A 17,800-nucleotide genomic window follows, 5' to 3' on the forward strand; every position below is an offset into this window, starting at 1 on the left:
TAAACGTTAAGAAAAATAGTTAAGTTAAAGAGTTACTTTGATCAGTTATAGTTTCTGTTTTAATTAAACATTTTTATTAAGGTTCAAGTCACAGACAGAGGAAGTCCTCCTCTTGTAGCAACTGAAAGAGCTTACGTCACTGTACAATCAATTTCTCATTATTCTTTAAAATTTGCTAAAAATCGCTATACGGTAGAAGTACAGCCACCTTTTGTACCTGGATTTTTGATTCCAGTGAATTTAGAAGTTGTTGAAAACGGCTTCAATTCAAAATCAAAGTTAGAATACTCAATAGAGCCGGAAAACCCATATTTTGAAATAAACAGACACAATGGCGAAATTAAAACAGTTTCAAATCTAATTCCACATCAAAAGAAAACAACACTAAATGTAAAATTATCAAACAAAGAAACTAGTTCTTATACAATTGTCAAAATAGTTCTACTTGAACCTTATAGTGGTGATCTAAAATTAAACGAGATATATGTCGAAGAAAATTTAAAAAAAGTATGTCAATATAGTTTCATAACACATTTATTTTTGATTTATTTGATTATTTATTTTATTATGAAAACTTTACTATTTTTCAACATTTAATAAGGATTTTAAATTTTCAGGGAAAAGCATTGTATACATTGGCAAGTATTCACAACACAGTAGATGTTGACTGTGTTTACACTTTATTGAATCCAAATCCACATTTCAACGTTGTTGGATCTGCTATTCTTACCACCAATGTAACACTAGATAGAGAAACAAATTCTTATCATAAAGTACGTTACAAATGAATTAAAAAACTAATGTCAACATAATTAACATAAATCAAATAAATTTAGATTTATCACTATACTTTAGTTTTATTTAAGTTGTTGTATATTTAAACTATTAACAAATAAATCTAAACTTTCAGCTGTTAGTTGAAACAAATTATCCAGCTTCAAGTCAAAGTAGTCGAACTGAAATAAAGATAAATGTCGTAGATGTGAATGATAATGCACCTGAAATTTTACAACAACCGATTAACATATTTATACCTAGAAATGGTAAAATTGGAACAGCTGTCAAACAGGTTAATATTCATTTAGGTGATAGAATGTATTTCAAATCAAATTTAAAATTTGATTAAAGGCTAAATATTTATTTTACTACAATTGTTTATAGAATACTTAACAAACATATCTCCAGATCAAGGCAATTGACAGAGATTTTGGTCCAAACTCCCAAATTAAATTCAGTTTGAACGGTCCTGGTACTAAATACCTGAGAATAAATCCTAAAAGCGGATTGGTCACCACTAGAACTTACAAGTCACGTGAAGTCAGAACGACTACTGACGTCACGATAATCGCGGAAGATCAAGGTAAACCCCAATTGCGAAAAGAAGTGAAAGCGACTTTGCACTTCACAAACGGAAACCCGCTTTCAAAAGAGGTGAAATCCCCTGTTTTTGTAAAAGCGCGGGAAAATTTACGCATAGGAAGTTTAGTGACTGATGAAATTGGATCGCAGTTTACAGATTCTGTTGAGAAAGCAAATTTTGAAATTGTTGATGGAGATCCTGAAAGTAAATTCCAAATTGATTTTAAAACTGGTAAGTTATTATCTCAAATTTATTTTGAATACAATATAATTTCTTTAAAAAATGAAATGAACAAGCGATTGTTACTAAACTAATTGTTATTTAAAGTAAGCTATAAAAGTATTATAAAAAAATAGTAGTTATCTTAAGTATAAAACACTTGTTAGGAACTTTATATACTCGAAAAAGTTTGGATAGAGAAAAACAAGATACTTACCAGTTACAAGTGAGAATATTAGAACAAAACAGAAACTCTATCGCTTCAGTAACTGTTTTTGTTAATATTCAAGACGAAAACGATAATCCACCTATTTTTCAAAATAGCTTTTATTCAGTAAACATTAAAGAAAACTTGCCATCTAAATCGTTTGTTATCAGAGTAAGTTGATGTTAACTAGATATTTTTTTATTAAAAATAAAGTTGTTTTAAGTTTTAATTTATTTATGTTATAATAGTTTTTATTTACAGTATAATCTAAGCTATACTCAACAAACTTTTCTTAAAAGATTGATTGTGAATGTGATCATGAATTTTTTTACAATTTATTTTATCCTTTAATTTTGCTGTAACTCAACCTTAAGCTTTACAAATGACATTTTTTTGCCTAAAGTTTGAAGCTTAAGTTTTAAAAGTGCGCATGAAATATGCGATTTAAAAATAATAGTTTTAAATTTATTTAGGTACAAGCTACTGATGCAGACATAGAAATCAACGCAATGATCAAATATACAATTTTATCCGGACACGAAAGTTTTGAAGTTGATGAAAATAGCGGAGTCATATCAACATCTGGTAATATTGACAGAGAAGAAGTTTCTCAGTTTATATTTACAGTAAGAGCAAGTGATTGTGGAAAACCGTCAATGTTTTCAGATGCTGAAGTTGTTGTTTTTGTTGATGATGTTAATGATAATCCTCCATTTTTCTCTAATGTAAGTGTTTTTGTTAAAGTAAACATATCAGTGGAACCTTAAAGCTTATATTTTCGTATAAAGTAACTAAAACTCACGATTTTTTTTCAATGGTTTATGTTTAAGTTTTTATTATTATTATTTTTACTAGAAAGTAATGTCTTAAGAAGAACTTAACCTTTAGTAAAATGTTATTAATGCAGAAAAATGAAGTGTTATCTGTAAGCACTCTAATTGAGCCTGGATCAAAAATAGGTCAAGTAAGAGCTTACGATTTAGATGTTACTGATCAAAATAGTTTGAAATACTTCATTGAAACTGATGGTCCAATAAATATAGATAAGGAGTCAGGTTTGCTAATTTCATAAAATATTATTTTTATGAGTGTTCATTAAAAAACAATAAAGTTGAAAAAAATTAGTATGCAAAGCTTATAAGTTATATAAAATACTCAAATTTAAAATTTACTTATAAAATTTAATTTCTACAACGTTCCTACTTACAGGTGAAGTATTTTTAAATGATCTAACTGAACCATATGAAAAACGAAACAATATTTATGCAATAACAATTGTTTCTGATGGAGTATATTCCACATCTACTAATCTTCAAATTAAATTTGTTACTAAATCTACACGAGTATTAGAGTTTCATGATTGCTCAATAAACAAGCCTAAAGTTTTCCGTATAAAAGAAGATGTCCTAATAAACACTTTTGTCGGAAAAGTAAGTATACGCTAATTTTAAGATACTTAGTTTAGTATTTCTATATTTTAACTAATATTTTTCAGCTAAATTTATCATCTGATTCTGTTAATCCAGTAATATTCACCATTGAAACGACAACTTCTGATTCTTCTCGATTTAGGGTAATTCCCTCAACTGGAGAGTTGTTAACTCAAGATTCCATCAGAAGAGAGTTTCTCACATCTACAAATGACATCATAAGATTTGTTGTTACAGCTCAGTCGAGCTCAGGTTTGATAATTGTTTAAAACTAATTATATGTATATAAAAAATTGTGCTAAATTTTGGTTTTACCTTATAGTTTTAAACAACATACCTGATTATACTAAGTTAATTTCTTACTAAAACGTCTAATTGGTTTTTATATGATACTAATTTGACATAGACTTATTCAAAGATAACAACAAATTACGCTATTAATTAAAAAAAAAATGTTTTGAACAATTTTGATATACTGTTAACTTAATATATTCTCCTAGTTTATGTAACTTGTTTACATATGTTACAGAAATTAAGATAACAAAACAATTATTTTATATGTTACAACTTATTGAAAAGTTATTCGTTTACAGATATAGCAAGGTGTGAGACTGTTATTGTTATTCAAGACGTCAACAATAATAAACCTGAATTTGATAGAAAAAATTATCAGGGAATTGTCGTAATTAATCAAACGATTGCCGGTGAACATTTACTGAAAGTTTGTATTTTGGTTGTTAATTTTGCAATTTATTATAATAATAAGAAGAATTTATACTTATTTAAAACTAAAAAAACTAATTATGCAATAATTTAAAAGATAAAAGCATCTGATAATGACATTGGAGTGAATGGAAAAGTATCTTACAACTGGTACGATAAAAATAACAATGCTTTTCAATATTTTGATACTATTACTGATAGTGGAATAATCTATTTAAAAAAGCCACTTACGGGAAAAGGTAGGAACTTTAAATTGTTTTTTTTTTAATTCAAGTTTTTATTATAAATATGATTGAATAGTTATTTAGCTTATAATAGTGGAAATGAAATGATATGTGCATATTTCAGTTTATTTTATTTGTTTTTCGTAATATAAAGTCAAATATTTGTTGAATGTCTCAGTCGTGAAACGAACGGAAGTTTTAAATTGAAGCAGACATTAATAAAAAAATAAATTTAACTCCTGTAACAATAACTTTATTGTCTGAAATAATTTTACACTTACTACTCATAACAGCACAGTTGCAAACAATTGATTAATTTGTTGCAGATGAAGAAAGTTTTAGTTTTTTTATTCAAGCAATAGACGGAGGTGGGAAATATTCTCTTGTTGGAGTGAATATTAATGTTATTTCAACAACAATTCATTTACCAGTTTTTGAAAAAAGCATAATAAACGTTGTTGTACCTGAAGGTATAGCTATACGATATAAAGTAAGTTTCCCATTTTTTTACAAATTGTCTTTGTATAATTAATCGTTAAATAAACTATGAGTATGTATTGTGACGAAAGAAACTTTCAGAAATAAGTTGAACAGTAAGTCACAAAATATTATATTTATTTCAAGTGTTATACAAACATTTAACTTATATTTAAAAACATACAGTATAAGTTGAAATAGTAGAGAATAAAAACTGATTAGATTTAATTTATATATTATTCATTATAGATTGCTCAACCACAAGCTTTAGCAAAAAACCGAGAAATTTACTACAAATTTGCAAATCATCAAGGTAATTACTTTTATACATATCAATGCTATCATAATAAACCATGATAACTTGGCAATAATTTTTTGTCAAGTACAAAACTGTTAATTAATTTTTGAAGCTTTCGTTGAAAACTATTTAAACCAAGTGAAAATCTTTGCTAAACAATAAAGTAATAAAGTTGAAAGGTATTCAATGAGAAAATAATCGTCATAACTAAGTTACAAATATATGATAATAAAACAAACAGATGGTGATGAAACACAAATGAGAAACTTCAAAATAAACAAACTGAATGGAGCAATTACCCTAACACAAGAGTTAGATTATGAAAATAAAAATTATTTTGAGCTTATTGTTGTTGCATATGTAAGAGAAGAAACTGAACTTATGGCTGAATCTAAAGTAAGAAAAACTTTCTTGAAGTTTTAAAAAACTGTTTGATTTGAAGTAAACAATTCAATTTCAAAGAAATTATACTGTTAGGTTTAATAATATATATTTGTAAACAACACAAAATATATTGCTTATTCAGATAACAATTGAAATTGAAGACATAAACGACAATCCACCTCAGTTTGATAGTCTTTCATATAAAACTTTTGTTGTTGAAAATAAATTGCCATATGAACCGCTTGTACAAGTCAAATGTAGTGATAAAGACTCTACAAAATATTCAACTATCAAGTATAGGTAACGATTTGAACTAAAATACCAAATATTTATACTGTCTTTTTTTAAAACTAAAAGAAACTAGATATTACATATAAATTAGTTTTCATTTAATTGCTTTTTGTTGGCAGTAAAGTGTAAAATTACTGAAGTTAACTCAAATGAATTTAATTAAATTTTCGTAAATAAAATTAGTTTAGTTGATAGTACTGCTTAATTAAAATAAAACAACACTTAGTTTTGTAAACTGAATTATTTTTTTTCAGGTTCAATGAAAGTCATCCATCTTTTAATATCAACCCAGTGTCTGGGATGGTTTCCCTGACAAAATCTCTGGACAGAGAAAACTACATTGAAACAAAAGGAACAATTAGTCTCAAAGTGTCTTGCACAGACGGAAAATATGTTGATAGTTCAAATATAATTGTCACAATTAAAGATGTTAATGACAGAAAAGCTGTGTTTAAAAGCGACTCAAACCAGTTTAATATTTCTGAAGGGTAAGTGTTGTATAAAAACTATAGAAGTTTAAATATTTATGTGGTCAAACAAAATTATTTTTTTTGTTTCTTTCAGGGCTAAAGCAGGATACAAAACAGCATCAGTAATGTCAGCGGTAGATCAAGATTCTTCAACAAATGCTTCACTTGTAACAACAAGTATTATTAAAGGAGATCCTCTTCATTATTTCGATGTGTTTTTTCAATCGAAACACTCTTTAGAAGCTTCAGGAATGTACTTAAACATTGGATTTAAAGTAAGGATTTGCATATGTTTAAACTTAAATGCTTTGTATTACAAAGTGTTGTAATAATTCTACTATTCTTAGGTTGCTAATGATATTGATTCAAACATTCCTGATGTAAATGAAGTTACTGTCTCAGTTTTTGACGGAATTCATCACTCTTATGCACAAGCTACTATAAACATTGTAAACCGAAAGTACAAACTACCAATTGGAAAACCGCTTTGCAAAAAGGTTGACTTCTTTTATTCCACTTTAGTTACTACGTTTTATACTTAAAATAGCTTTACAAATTAAAAAAATACATTATTACAAGATATAACAACTATATGCTACGGTCGTTAAATACATTTTATTTTTTTACAGCTTTTTTACAACGTATCTGTCAATGAAAACAATAAAGTAAACTCACAAATAGCTACAATCGACATTGCAGACAAATATAGTAAAGCTATTTACACTTTGATTGGAGAATTTAAAAATAGATTTTCATTCGACGAAAGTACTGGTTAGTAAAACTTTAAAAGTAAACCAACAGTTCTATAACTATTATACTATCTAAATATACTTTTTTTAGGAATAATTTATGCAACTGAAAGTTTAGACAGAGAAGAAAGAGATAGCTACCACTTAAACCTTCAAGTTAAGTACTCGAACGATTTAAAGTGCCTGATACAGGTAAAAAAAATTAAAACAACTAGATTAATTAATCATTCAAAAAAAAAAAACGAATTATGTCTTACTCAAACTTATTTTCTAGATCTTTATAAAAGTGTTAGATGTGAATGACAACTGGCCAACATTTACAAAAAGTCAATTGAGGGTTCGTGTAAAAGAAGATTCGGTTGTGGGAAGCGTTGTTTGTCAATTTGCTGCATTTGATGCTGACATTGGTTTGTTTTTTGTTATCAGTTACAACTACCTGAATGAAAAAATAAACTTAGTTTATAACAAAATAAAAAACATTTTTTTAAGATAATTTTTTGTTTCCAAACAATAAATAAGCTTTAAAAAAAAACACACATAGTATTTTAATTTAACTCCTTTAACTAACATTTAAGGTGAAAACTCTCAACTGAAATATGCTATACAACGTCACAGTTTAGATTCAGTTCCTTTTGAAATTGATGAAAAACATGGTTATTTGATATTACAAAGACCCGTTGATCGTGAAATTAGAGACAAATACCTTTTCAACATTACTGTTAGTCAAATTTTTTCTTAAACTTAATAAAACTTTAGTTACAATTTTAATAAAGTTTCTTAAGCAGTTAAAGTTACAATAGGTGAAGTTTTATTTTGTCGACTAAGCTGAAGAAAATTGGCAAACATGCTTTCATATACAAACATAGAAACATATTGTTAACTCTATACACGAGATACAACTATAGTTTTACAATAATTTTTTTTAAAGGTAAAAGACCAAGGGATTCCAGTTAAGTCAACATCAGTTCAAGTTAATTTAAGAGTAACAGACGTGAATGACAATGCTCCTGTATTCAATCAAACAAATGTTAGTTTTCAGTATCTAAAATGTTTTATGACTAAAAATCCGTTGACCGTTACTTATTTACTATAAAATTTACTTTACAAAGAGTGGTGTGCTCTACTCTAACAAAATAAAAAAATTAATAAAGAAACCTTTTAATTGTATAATTAATATTAATCGACTCTTTTTTTTCAGTACAAAGCTGAGGTTAAGGAAAGTGCCAAAATTAGCCATCTAGTGGCAAAAGTTGAAGCATTCAGTTTAGACGATGGAGTAAATGCGGATTTGCAATACCTCATTGTTGGAGGAAACGAACTTAACAAGTTTCAAATCGACAGTAGATCAGGTATAAGAGAATAACTTTAAAAAATGACTACTTGAATCATTTATATAGTAACAACATTCAAATACAACTTTCATTCAAATACAGGAGAAGTTGTTCTTCTTGATGAAGTGGATTATGAGGTGAACAAATATTTTGTGTTGACAGTCCGGGCGCAGGATCTTACAGATGACCCACTTATGAGCGACACTTCTCTCAACATACGTGTCATTGACGTCAATGACAACAAACCTACTTTTAACAACATCAATTTTCCTGTGAGTATAAACTGTTTGAATAAAAAGGTTTAAATTAAAAGCTAATGTTTTTTGTCTTTCAAATTAAAGATATTCGAAAGTCGACCATTATTTATTATTTTGTTAAAAAGTTCAAATCTGGTCATAGTTCGTGCTAAAATCTTAATTTAGATTCTAGATTTAGGGATTTAGAGTTTTCAAACAAGTTGTTAATTTCAGATATTTGTCAACGAAGATGTCATTGATGACGTCATAGCAACAATAACCGCTTTTGACAAGGACCAAGGCGCAGGGGGCGAGGTCAAGTACTCGTTGCTAAGCAACGAAGCGGACCAGCTGCCGTTCCAATTGGATGAGGACAGCGGTCGGCTGTCAGTGGTCGAACCGGGTCTCGACTTTGAAGCCCGCCGTTCGTACGCCTTTGAAGTAGTTGCCAGGGACAACGGAACTCCTTCCCTAGCAACGAGCGTCGACGTCGCTGTCAAAGTGAGAGACGTCAACGACTGTCGACCGCGGGTGGCGCTCAAGAGTTTGCATGACAACGTTGCGTTGCGTTGTCAAAGTGACGTCACGACAAAGTGCACTGCGAGCGTGTCGGAAGCAGAATGGAGAAACGTTTTTTCGGAGGAGGGCATAGTAACGGTAGGGGCGACGGATGATGACGTTGCCAAGGGAAACGCGGCCCCTTTTAAATTTAATCTCGACTCACAACTTGCAGGTTAAATAACTTGTTTGTTGTGTGTATACATTTATTTAGCTCAAACTTATTTATATAAGCATTTCAAAAAGCCCATTTCAACTTGTTAGTTAATGTACGGTATCTCTTTTTATACATGAAACATAATTAAAAAAATTTTTTATGAAGAAAAATTAAATTAAACTTAACCATATTCTTTTAACAGGTGAATTTGTTTTTAATGACAAAAATGTGCTGATATCAAACAACCCGTACGAAATAGAAGACATTTCATCAGATAAAGCGGCTAAAACGTTCCATTTCACCATAACTGCTACTGACAGTGGAAATCTCGAATCTTTGCCTCTTTATTTAGAAGTTGTCATTTTGAAAGAAAGCAAGTATCCACCGGTTTTGATCTCTCAAAAGATTCAAATTATGACTACTGAAGGTTTGTTCAAATATAAACTAATTTCGAGTATTATAAAAGGATTTTATTATAACAACCAACTTGTATACACAAAAAGATATATTAATAATTTACCCAAGCTTAGCTACCTTTTATAATGATTTTACTTACTTGAATATTAATTATTCGTCTTAAAATAGTCTTTAGTTTTACTGTTCTGTTTCAGATTACTTCAAAGGAGGAGTGATATCTTCAAAGCTGTACGCCACCGACAAGGACCCCCACGACTTGCAGCGGCTCACCTTCAAGATCGACTCGCTCGCCGACTTCGAGTCGTTCACGGTGAACCCCCTCACCGGCAAGCTGTCGGCGACCAATGGCGTGCGAGGTCGCCACAACGTCACGGTTGGCGTCAGCGACGGCAGCAGGTACTCGACGGGCCGGGTCGCCATCGAAGTGGTGAAAATTTCAAAGGAGTCGATTCAGAGTTCGGTCCAGGTCACTTTCGAGGGGATTCCCCCAGAAGCGTACCTTTCGACGGTTCACGGCAAATTTTTAGCGGCCCTCGGTGACATTCTTCCAAGGGGTTCGAACCCCGGTGAAAATGTGGAAGTTTTGTCCTTGAAACGCTTGAATGATTTCAATGCGCAGCTGGTGTTCAGCGTGAGGTCGCCGAAGCGTGACGGCCAGTACCTGAAAGTCGGCCGCCAGCTGAAGGACTCGCTGCCGCTGCTCACCGAGAAGGCGGGGGTGAGGGTTACAGACGTCAGGGGGGAGGAGTGCGACCTCGAGTGCGCCCACGAGTGCCGGTACGACGTAGTTGTGACGTCATCAGGGGAAAGTCCCGTCACCACGAAAAAGTGGAGCTTGCTGACCCCTCATTGGTTCGAACGCGAGGAGAAGTGCGTGTGCAGGAAAGGTCACGCGGGTGTGAATTGCGCTTCCGTTTGCGCTGGAGTAACGGACGTGTGCGAGGAAGTAGGCGGAAAGTGCGAGCTGGACGCGAACGAGGTACGAGGCTACCGGTGCGCGCAGAAGAACCAAAGAAACAGCGCAGTTTCTTTCGGTGGAAATTCCCTGATCGAGTACAAGCTGAACTACCCTGAAGTGTTCAGTTTGTCGCTGAGGTTCAGAACCCGGCAGCGCGACGCAAAACTGCTGGAGGCCGCGGAAGAGTCGGGAGGAAACTTGGCGCGCGTCAGCGTCGACGAAGGGAAACTGAAGCTGGAGTTCGCGTGCGGGTTGGACGGCGGAAACATGCAAACCATGGAAATGAGCGAGTCGGAAATGAGCGACGGAAACTGGCATGACGTCACAATCGAACCCATTTCCGACAAAGATTGCGCTTATAGGTATGAAGTTTTTATTGTAGTTACTATTCAAATTTATTTGCAAAATTTTTGTTGTAAGTTCGTAAAAAACTTATGCTTGTTACTAGTAAGATATACTAAGTGATAGTTTTCTGGCTTAGAGTTTTATTTTAGCTGCTTAGTCTAATTATAACAACTTTTATTAATGCTAAAACATAACTACAAAAAATTGCGCTTAGATGTATTTAGCTTTAGTTTTCTTTACTAGTTATTTAGTTCTTTATCAGTTAGTTTTATATGCTTTTCTTTGCTAACTGTTAAAAAGCATGCAATGGATCTAATTTTACCAATCAAGTTACGACATGTTGTTGTTAGTAAACATTTGCATGTACTATATATTGCTATGTATTAACTATAACTAATTTAGATTATTCTAAATAAATTTTTACAGGTTGGTAGTAGACAGTAAATACGAGGCTACAGGAGCATTGGGTGAGAACAAAAAAAGAAAGTTGAAATTTGACAAACTTACACTGGGTGGATTAGATAAAAATAATGATGGTATGATTGGATGCATTGAAGAAATTAAAATTAACCAAATTTTAATTCAAGATCTTCTTCATTACAATAAATTGAGAATTACTAAGAAACAAGAAGTTCTTGATAGGTTAGTTTCTGTTTCTATACTCTTTATACGTTAGAAGAATATATGGTCATGCTAAATAAAAACTATACAAAATTCCTACTATGTTTTAAAAAAATGTATAAATCTAACTATTTTGATGCAACATAGACATTTAGTTTTAATAAGATGAATTTCATTGAAGTATCAATAAACAATATGTTAAAATCTACCTAATTTTTCAGATGTAGCATGGATATTGGGTCTTGCGTGAACCATTTTTGTTACAACGGCGGTAAATGCGGACTAGACATGTCTTTAGATGGAAACTCCCCAATATGCAAGTGTAGTTCGGGTTATGCAGGGCCTGATTGTCGCAAAAGGAAGGTTTGTGAAGACTTGCCGTGCAAAAATAAAGGAATTTGCCATTCACAAGCTGTTGAAAGTTTTAGGTTGGTGAAATTTAAAATAATTTTAGTTATTTCCTCAAATATTCAATACTTTTATTAATAAAAAAAAGCTTAATCTTTCTCCTCGAACTTTCAAGTTAGTAACTAACTGTTTTTCATTTAAATTTTACTAGTTAAAATATTTTTAGTAATTTATGTCAAAATAAAAAGATGGGTAAACACATTTTACAGATATGAACTAGTTCTTTGCTCACTTTTAGCAATTAGTAGTACTTTACTTATGGGATATAAAAACCATTAGTTTTATCATTATCACAGATGCGAATGTAAAGAAGGTTTTGGAGGAGAATTTTGTGACGTCATATGCAAGGAGGGGTTCACCGGAGTGAATTGTGACGTCATAATAAATAAATGTTTCAGTTACGATGAAAATTTTGCTTGCAACTGCTCTTTATCAAATGAAGGTAAGCTTTTTTACTATGGATATTTGCTTTGGATGTAGTAATATGTAACTACAAGCAACAAACTAATTTTGACTGCAAACATATTCTAAAATTTTTATTATGTAAAAAATTTGCTGCGAATAAACGTAAAATTTGAAGTTTTCATAAGAAATGGTTAAACATTTTTTTTTCATAATATGTAAAGTTTATTGAAATAAAACACTATCTTATCTTAAAAAGACGTTATTTACTAATATTAAACATATATGCTTTTAAAAGCTTAAGACTTTAAATTTCAACAGCAGTATTATAATCAACTACCATAGTATAATTTGTTTAATATGGATTCTTAAAGACGACTTTATCGCTTGTTTATTAAAACTAATCCTATTGTTTAAATAGGGATGTATTTTTGTCACGCAATATTTCTTTTTTTTGTATGTCACGCAAAAATTTATTAAACCTTCTATTTATTGATAAGTAATAATAACAACGAATTAAAATACTATTTATTAACTGTATGTGTAAAAAAATTATAAAAAAGTAGCATAAAAAGTACGTAGTTGAACTTGTAAAATTCATAGAAAAAAAAGCTTAAACAATTGTAATTGTTTAAAATAGCTTATAAGTTCCAAGTTTAAAAGTTTTAGTTAAAAACTTCAAACCAACAAAATAATAATGATGCTAACAGGTTGCAAAACTATCCTAGAAAATCAGACTAACGCGAAGAAATCATCATTTCCTTATTTAATCCTCATAATTATTATTTTAATCGTCATAATCGTTGCCACCATAGCAACTGCAGTCGGCTGCTACGTAAGAAGGAGGCGAGGAAAAAGAATGCGAACCGGAAGTACTATTTCCACTAAAGAAAAGTTTTATTTGACACAACTGAAACACAGAGAAGGTTTAAACAGTTTACATTAATTAATTTTCAAGTTTATTATTATATAAGTCTTTGAAGTTTAATTCACTAAAAGCAGAAATATTAACGATCTATAAAATGGTTTATTTCATAGATCACTCGTCAGATGGAAACCAGTCGATTCCAAAGCCACCGATTCCTGCAAGACCTGTTGATTATCAGAGATGTTCAAGAGAAATTATTGACAGCATGGTTGAACAAGTAAATATAATTATTATCATATATTCAGTTCTTAGTTTACAGTTTGCATACTTCTAATTACTACAATTTAACTATTTAATTATCTGTTTTTAAAAATTTTTCAGTTGAAAACCAAAAATGAAATCAACAATTTATCATTAAAAAAATTAATTACATGTTTTAAAATAATTTTTCAGGAGCTAAAGAACAGGAAACAGTCAAATGACGTATTCGACAAAAGTATGACGTCATTCCAGGACAATGAAAAATTGACGTCATACCAGGATAATGGAAAGCTGACGTCATTGGCTTCCGATTCAACTTCGTTTCAGAAAATTCCCATGTCTTGGACTGACTATGAGCACAATCATGTAAGTAATATAATTGTTAACGACAAAAATATTAGCTCAATTTGAAGTTGTTATTTCTGTTAATTAATTATTACAGTTCACACCTGTAAACTGACACAATGGTTATTATATTATTTTAACTATAATAAAAAAACACAATCTTTGTATTTATAACTATGATTAAATAAAACTTTAAGTTATTGTAAGTTTTCACTGACTGTTCATTAAAACTATAATAATTTTTTTAAGTATATATTTAATTTCGTTTAAACGAAATGCTTCAACTAATTTTTAAACCATCACAGTTCAGCGGAAGTATATCTGGTTGTTCGTCTTACAGCAAAAGAACTCCGATCCCGTCTGCTAAATCACCGAAACTGTTCACCAGGATTCCCAGATTCCAGCAGCAGTCAGTTCACAAAGTAGCAAGCAAGCAGTCCATCGCAGAACAGCGTAAGTTTTATAACAGTAGTCGAGTGGTAGTCAGGCGTAGACTGATTCTTTATTAACTTTTTCAGTGGACTTTCTTGTTTTATATATTATTTTAATACACTTTTCTCTGTATTTTTAGCAAATTTTAGACTCTAATAATAATATGATTTTTTTCGGAAAACATTTAAAAAATCCAATAGTTTTAAAGCTTTTTTTTATTTGAAAAACATGTTAGTTCTCACTTTTTAAAATTCTTATAATGTAAAATTTTCATTAAGACTTGATCTCTTATCATGTATGATTGTTAATAAATTAATTCAATCACAGTTCTAAAATATTAACAGTATGTTAGCTAGACGTAGATATACACTGATTTTGTTTTAATTTTTCAGTAAACCTATATAGTTTTTAGATTTTCAAATTTTTAACATTTATTTTACTTTATTTTATCTTTTGAAGAAATTTTTGATTCGTAACGTATTTTTATTACAAGATATGCTTACAACTTTAAAAATATTTAATATCTAATTTCAATTCTAAACAAAGTTAAAAAAATATTAATTTTTGATTAGAACATCTTTAAAATGTAAATTTTGTAACTTTGTTTTTTTTTTCTCACTGTTTTCTCAACTAAAATTTGTTTAACCACAGTTTTGTAATTCTAAACAGTTGGAAGAAAACCAAAAAAATTGAATTTAGCAGAATTCAACCGTAATACAGGTCTATAAATAAAAAGCTTGGTTATGGTGATTTTTGTACAAACTTAGCATGTACTCAAAAACGTGGTGTTAATCATTATAATAAAATAACTTCAACTGCTTTTTCTGAAATTATCTGAATTTTGAAAGTTACTTGTTTATGTTAACTTTCAAAATCTTTAACATGAAAGACTTGTTAAAATTACATAAAACATTGAAAAAAAATTTTGATTTCATATAGTTAGGTATATCCAGTTATAAGCTTTTGCTTTATGTTTCAAAATTTAAGTATAAGTATGTCAACTATTATTTTCTATCCTGTTATACTTAGTGGTTTTAGATCTGTTGTACTGTTGTTTGTTTCTAAGTTTCATTTTAAAACTTTCATCTAAATGAAAAATTTCTAAGTTTACCATGGTTATTAAAAAAAATGTGTTAATTTATCTGGCTTCAAAAATTTTAGTTTTTATTCTAAACGTATTTTTTTAAATTCCAATGATAACACTTATTTTAACTGCCTTTCATTTTTAGCATGTAAATTATTAAGTTGTGATGAATTTTATTTTTCGTTCAAAACAAAAGTTATTAATGGTTTTATTAGGTTGTTATTTTGTAATTCGAAAAATAACTTGTTACTTTTGTATCGAAACCTCAAAGCATGTTGATCAATATCATAGCATGTGGTTTTTGCATGTGTATTATCATGTAACTTGCATTTATTTCAGTATGTTATATCAGGGTTTTCTATACATGTTTATTTTTTTTACAAGAAGTTGTTTTATTAATTGCATATTTTGAAAAGAAAATTAGTTATCTAAATAATTATTAAAAAGATTCTTAAGAACCCATTAACTTTTTAAACTCAATGATAAAATGTTAACTTTTTATGCTTAACTTAAAAAGAAACTTTAAAAAAGTTGTAAAAGTTCTTAAAACTCAATTATAAAATTTGACGAATCCTTTTTAATACTTAAATAATTTTATTCACCAGATTACGCATGGGACGTTTCTGATTGGATTAAAAACAACTCGTCGGCGGCCAATCACGTTCCTGAACACGTGACGTCAGTACCAGTGAGGCTGAACAACAGATCCGACGGGGTTACGTCATTAAACAATCGCGTGACGTCACATTACAACTTGGCTGGGAGAAAACCGAAAAGGAAGGGGAGAAAATGCAGCGACGCTTCCACAACAGATTCAAAACTGGTTTGTATAAATTTATAAACTTAAAAAGTTTTATAAGTCTAAATATATATATCTAGACATAAAATAGACAATTGAAATGGGAAAAAACTTAACATTTGAAGCTTTTATATTATAAGTATATAAATATTTACGTAAGTTACAAGTCAAGATCATTAAATGACAAAGTAATTATTTCTAAGTTTTGATTCGAGTATTTATTTTTTCAAACCAGATACGTCATCCGCAAGACGACGAAAGCTCCCAGTATGACGTCAGTAGCGAGGTTACGACGGCTGCCAGGCAACCCGGGCGCTTATTACGTAGCAACTATGACGTCACCAACCCCCGATTCGAACCTTCGAACCTCCTGCCATCCGTTTCCATGGAGCACGAGCGTTTCTCATTGGACGAAAAAATCTCTGAGGCCTCGGAGGATTTCTATGACGACACGGAGTATGAAATTTCCGCTCCGATGCCCACCGACATTATGACGTCACTTTTGGAGGGCGAGATGGAGGTGGACATGCCGACTCCGGCGAGGGCGCGCAAAAACAAGTTTCACCCCGACCAGTACCTGCCCGCCGTCGTCACCATGGCAACCAGTTCCTCGTCGTCGGTCGACGGTGACGTCACTGTCCAGTTGCTTGGCAACCAGCTGCAGATGTCGTCGCTTTCCGACTTGGAAGAAGATGACGTCAACAATTCGTTGATGTTACGTCATAATGACAACGCTTGAAATACTTTACTTTTGAGAAACATTCCCTCTTTTCTCGTTTTCAGTGTCGAAGTATTTTTGCTGCTGCTTGAAATAAATAAAAGTTTTAATGAAAGCAGCTTGACGGAAAGCCTTTTAATTTTTGCTGTGATTTGAGGCTTCATTTTTTTAATTACTTTAAATATAAAGCTTACATTTTGACATAAAAAAGATTTACCTTTTCTAAATAATTTTTCAGTTACCTTTTATAAATAAAATAGCGTTTTTGTTACTAAGTACTTTTTTCTGTTGTTCAGTTTTTTTAATCAGTTTTTTACAGTAAAGTTACTAAGGTACTCTCTAGTTTTTTCATCATCCTGTTAATTTAAATAAAAGTGCCTGGAAAAATTTTTCAAATATTCAAGAAGTTTGAATATGTGGGTATTTTTTAATCGAACATGAGTTTATGTTATATGTGTATTGTGACTGTTTCAAAATTGTGATGTTAAACAAATAAACATAAATCATCTAAATAGTTTTTTATTTATACTGTAAGTCTTTTGATTTTTTTTTAGTTGTTTATATGTTTAACATTTGATAACGAATATTAAAATACCTAACTGGTTTAAGCTTATAGGCATATTTGAAAACTGCATGATTTAGGTTGAACATTATTATAATTTTATTTCAGTGTTAAATTTTTATAAAACAACTATTAAATAAATTGTTTTAATTTACTCTCAATAAATTAAGCTATTTTATACTCTTGTTTCAGTTTAAATTGAAGTTCAAACCACTTTATGTTGCAAGTTTTCTTTTGAAAGTAATAACTGAACATAAACTTTTAAAATCTGTTCAAACTCATTAATATTAAGTCGCTAGAAGACTATAAAGAAAAGAAGAATGACTTTTGTTTTTTTAATTTAAAGCACGTTTTGAGACTAAAAAGATTTATTTTAAGTTTTCTGAACCCTTAATTCAAACACTATTGGCTAACTTTTCAGTTATACTTGGTCGATTTCAAAATACATTTATACTGTCAATTTAT

At 30.4% G+C, this 17,800-nt stretch overlaps 1 protein-coding gene across 2 annotated transcripts in view; it reads left to right on the plus strand.

Annotated features, from left to right (window-relative positions):
• LOC145850025 (protocadherin Fat 1-like) overlaps positions 1–17,299 on the plus strand; it is a 38,323-nt gene extending 21,024 nt beyond the window's left edge. Inside the window, exons 16-53 of one of the 2 annotated variants that reach the window (XM_082955162.1) lie at positions 82–507; positions 618–773; positions 911–1,069; positions 1,186–1,591; positions 1,747–1,958; positions 2,261–2,512; positions 2,695–2,842; positions 2,997–3,217; positions 3,283–3,469; positions 3,811–3,938; positions 4,038–4,179; positions 4,491–4,654; positions 4,891–4,954; positions 5,181–5,335; positions 5,466–5,623; positions 5,869–6,102; positions 6,179–6,359; positions 6,432–6,581; positions 6,714–6,855; positions 6,925–7,025; positions 7,108–7,240; positions 7,409–7,551; positions 7,762–7,860; positions 8,032–8,182; positions 8,267–8,436; positions 8,635–9,133; positions 9,318–9,542; positions 9,727–10,852; positions 11,262–11,477; positions 11,678–11,884; positions 12,161–12,306; positions 12,977–13,192; positions 13,305–13,411; positions 13,588–13,761; positions 14,046–14,193; positions 14,842–14,892; positions 15,862–16,079; positions 16,291–17,299. In XM_082955162.1, the coding sequence (XP_082811288.1) occupies positions 82–507; positions 618–773; positions 911–1,069; positions 1,186–1,591; positions 1,747–1,958; positions 2,261–2,512; positions 2,695–2,842; positions 2,997–3,217; positions 3,283–3,469; positions 3,811–3,938; positions 4,038–4,179; positions 4,491–4,654; positions 4,891–4,954; positions 5,181–5,335; positions 5,466–5,623; positions 5,869–6,102; positions 6,179–6,359; positions 6,432–6,581; positions 6,714–6,855; positions 6,925–7,025; positions 7,108–7,240; positions 7,409–7,551; positions 7,762–7,860; positions 8,032–8,182; positions 8,267–8,436; positions 8,635–9,133; positions 9,318–9,542; positions 9,727–10,852; positions 11,262–11,477; positions 11,678–11,884; positions 12,161–12,306; positions 12,977–13,192; positions 13,305–13,411; positions 13,588–13,761; positions 14,046–14,193; positions 14,842–14,892; positions 15,862–16,079; positions 16,291–16,794 (8,319 nt within the window). In that variant the 3' untranslated portion in view covers positions 16,795–17,299. The remainder of the gene's footprint in view (positions 1–81; positions 508–617; positions 774–910; positions 1,070–1,185; positions 1,592–1,746; positions 1,959–2,260; positions 2,513–2,694; positions 2,843–2,996; positions 3,218–3,282; positions 3,470–3,810; positions 3,939–4,037; positions 4,180–4,490; positions 4,655–4,890; positions 4,955–5,180; positions 5,336–5,465; positions 5,624–5,868; positions 6,103–6,178; positions 6,360–6,431; positions 6,582–6,713; positions 6,856–6,924; positions 7,026–7,107; positions 7,241–7,408; positions 7,552–7,761; positions 7,861–8,031; positions 8,183–8,266; positions 8,437–8,634; positions 9,134–9,317; positions 9,543–9,726; positions 10,853–11,261; positions 11,478–11,677; positions 11,885–12,160; positions 12,307–12,976; positions 13,193–13,304; positions 13,412–13,587; positions 13,762–14,045; positions 14,194–14,841; positions 14,893–15,861; positions 16,080–16,290) is intronic. The other variant, XM_082955163.1, reaches the window with a different exon arrangement.
• The last annotated feature ends 501 nt before the right edge of the window (positions 17,300–17,800 follow it).

Source organism: Thalia democratica, chromosome 2 (genome assembly GCF_965202585.1).
Source record: "Thalia democratica chromosome 2, ktThaDemo2.hap1.1, whole genome shotgun sequence".
Taxonomy (NCBI): Eukaryota; Metazoa; Chordata; class Thaliacea; order Salpida; family Salpidae; genus Thalia; species Thalia democratica.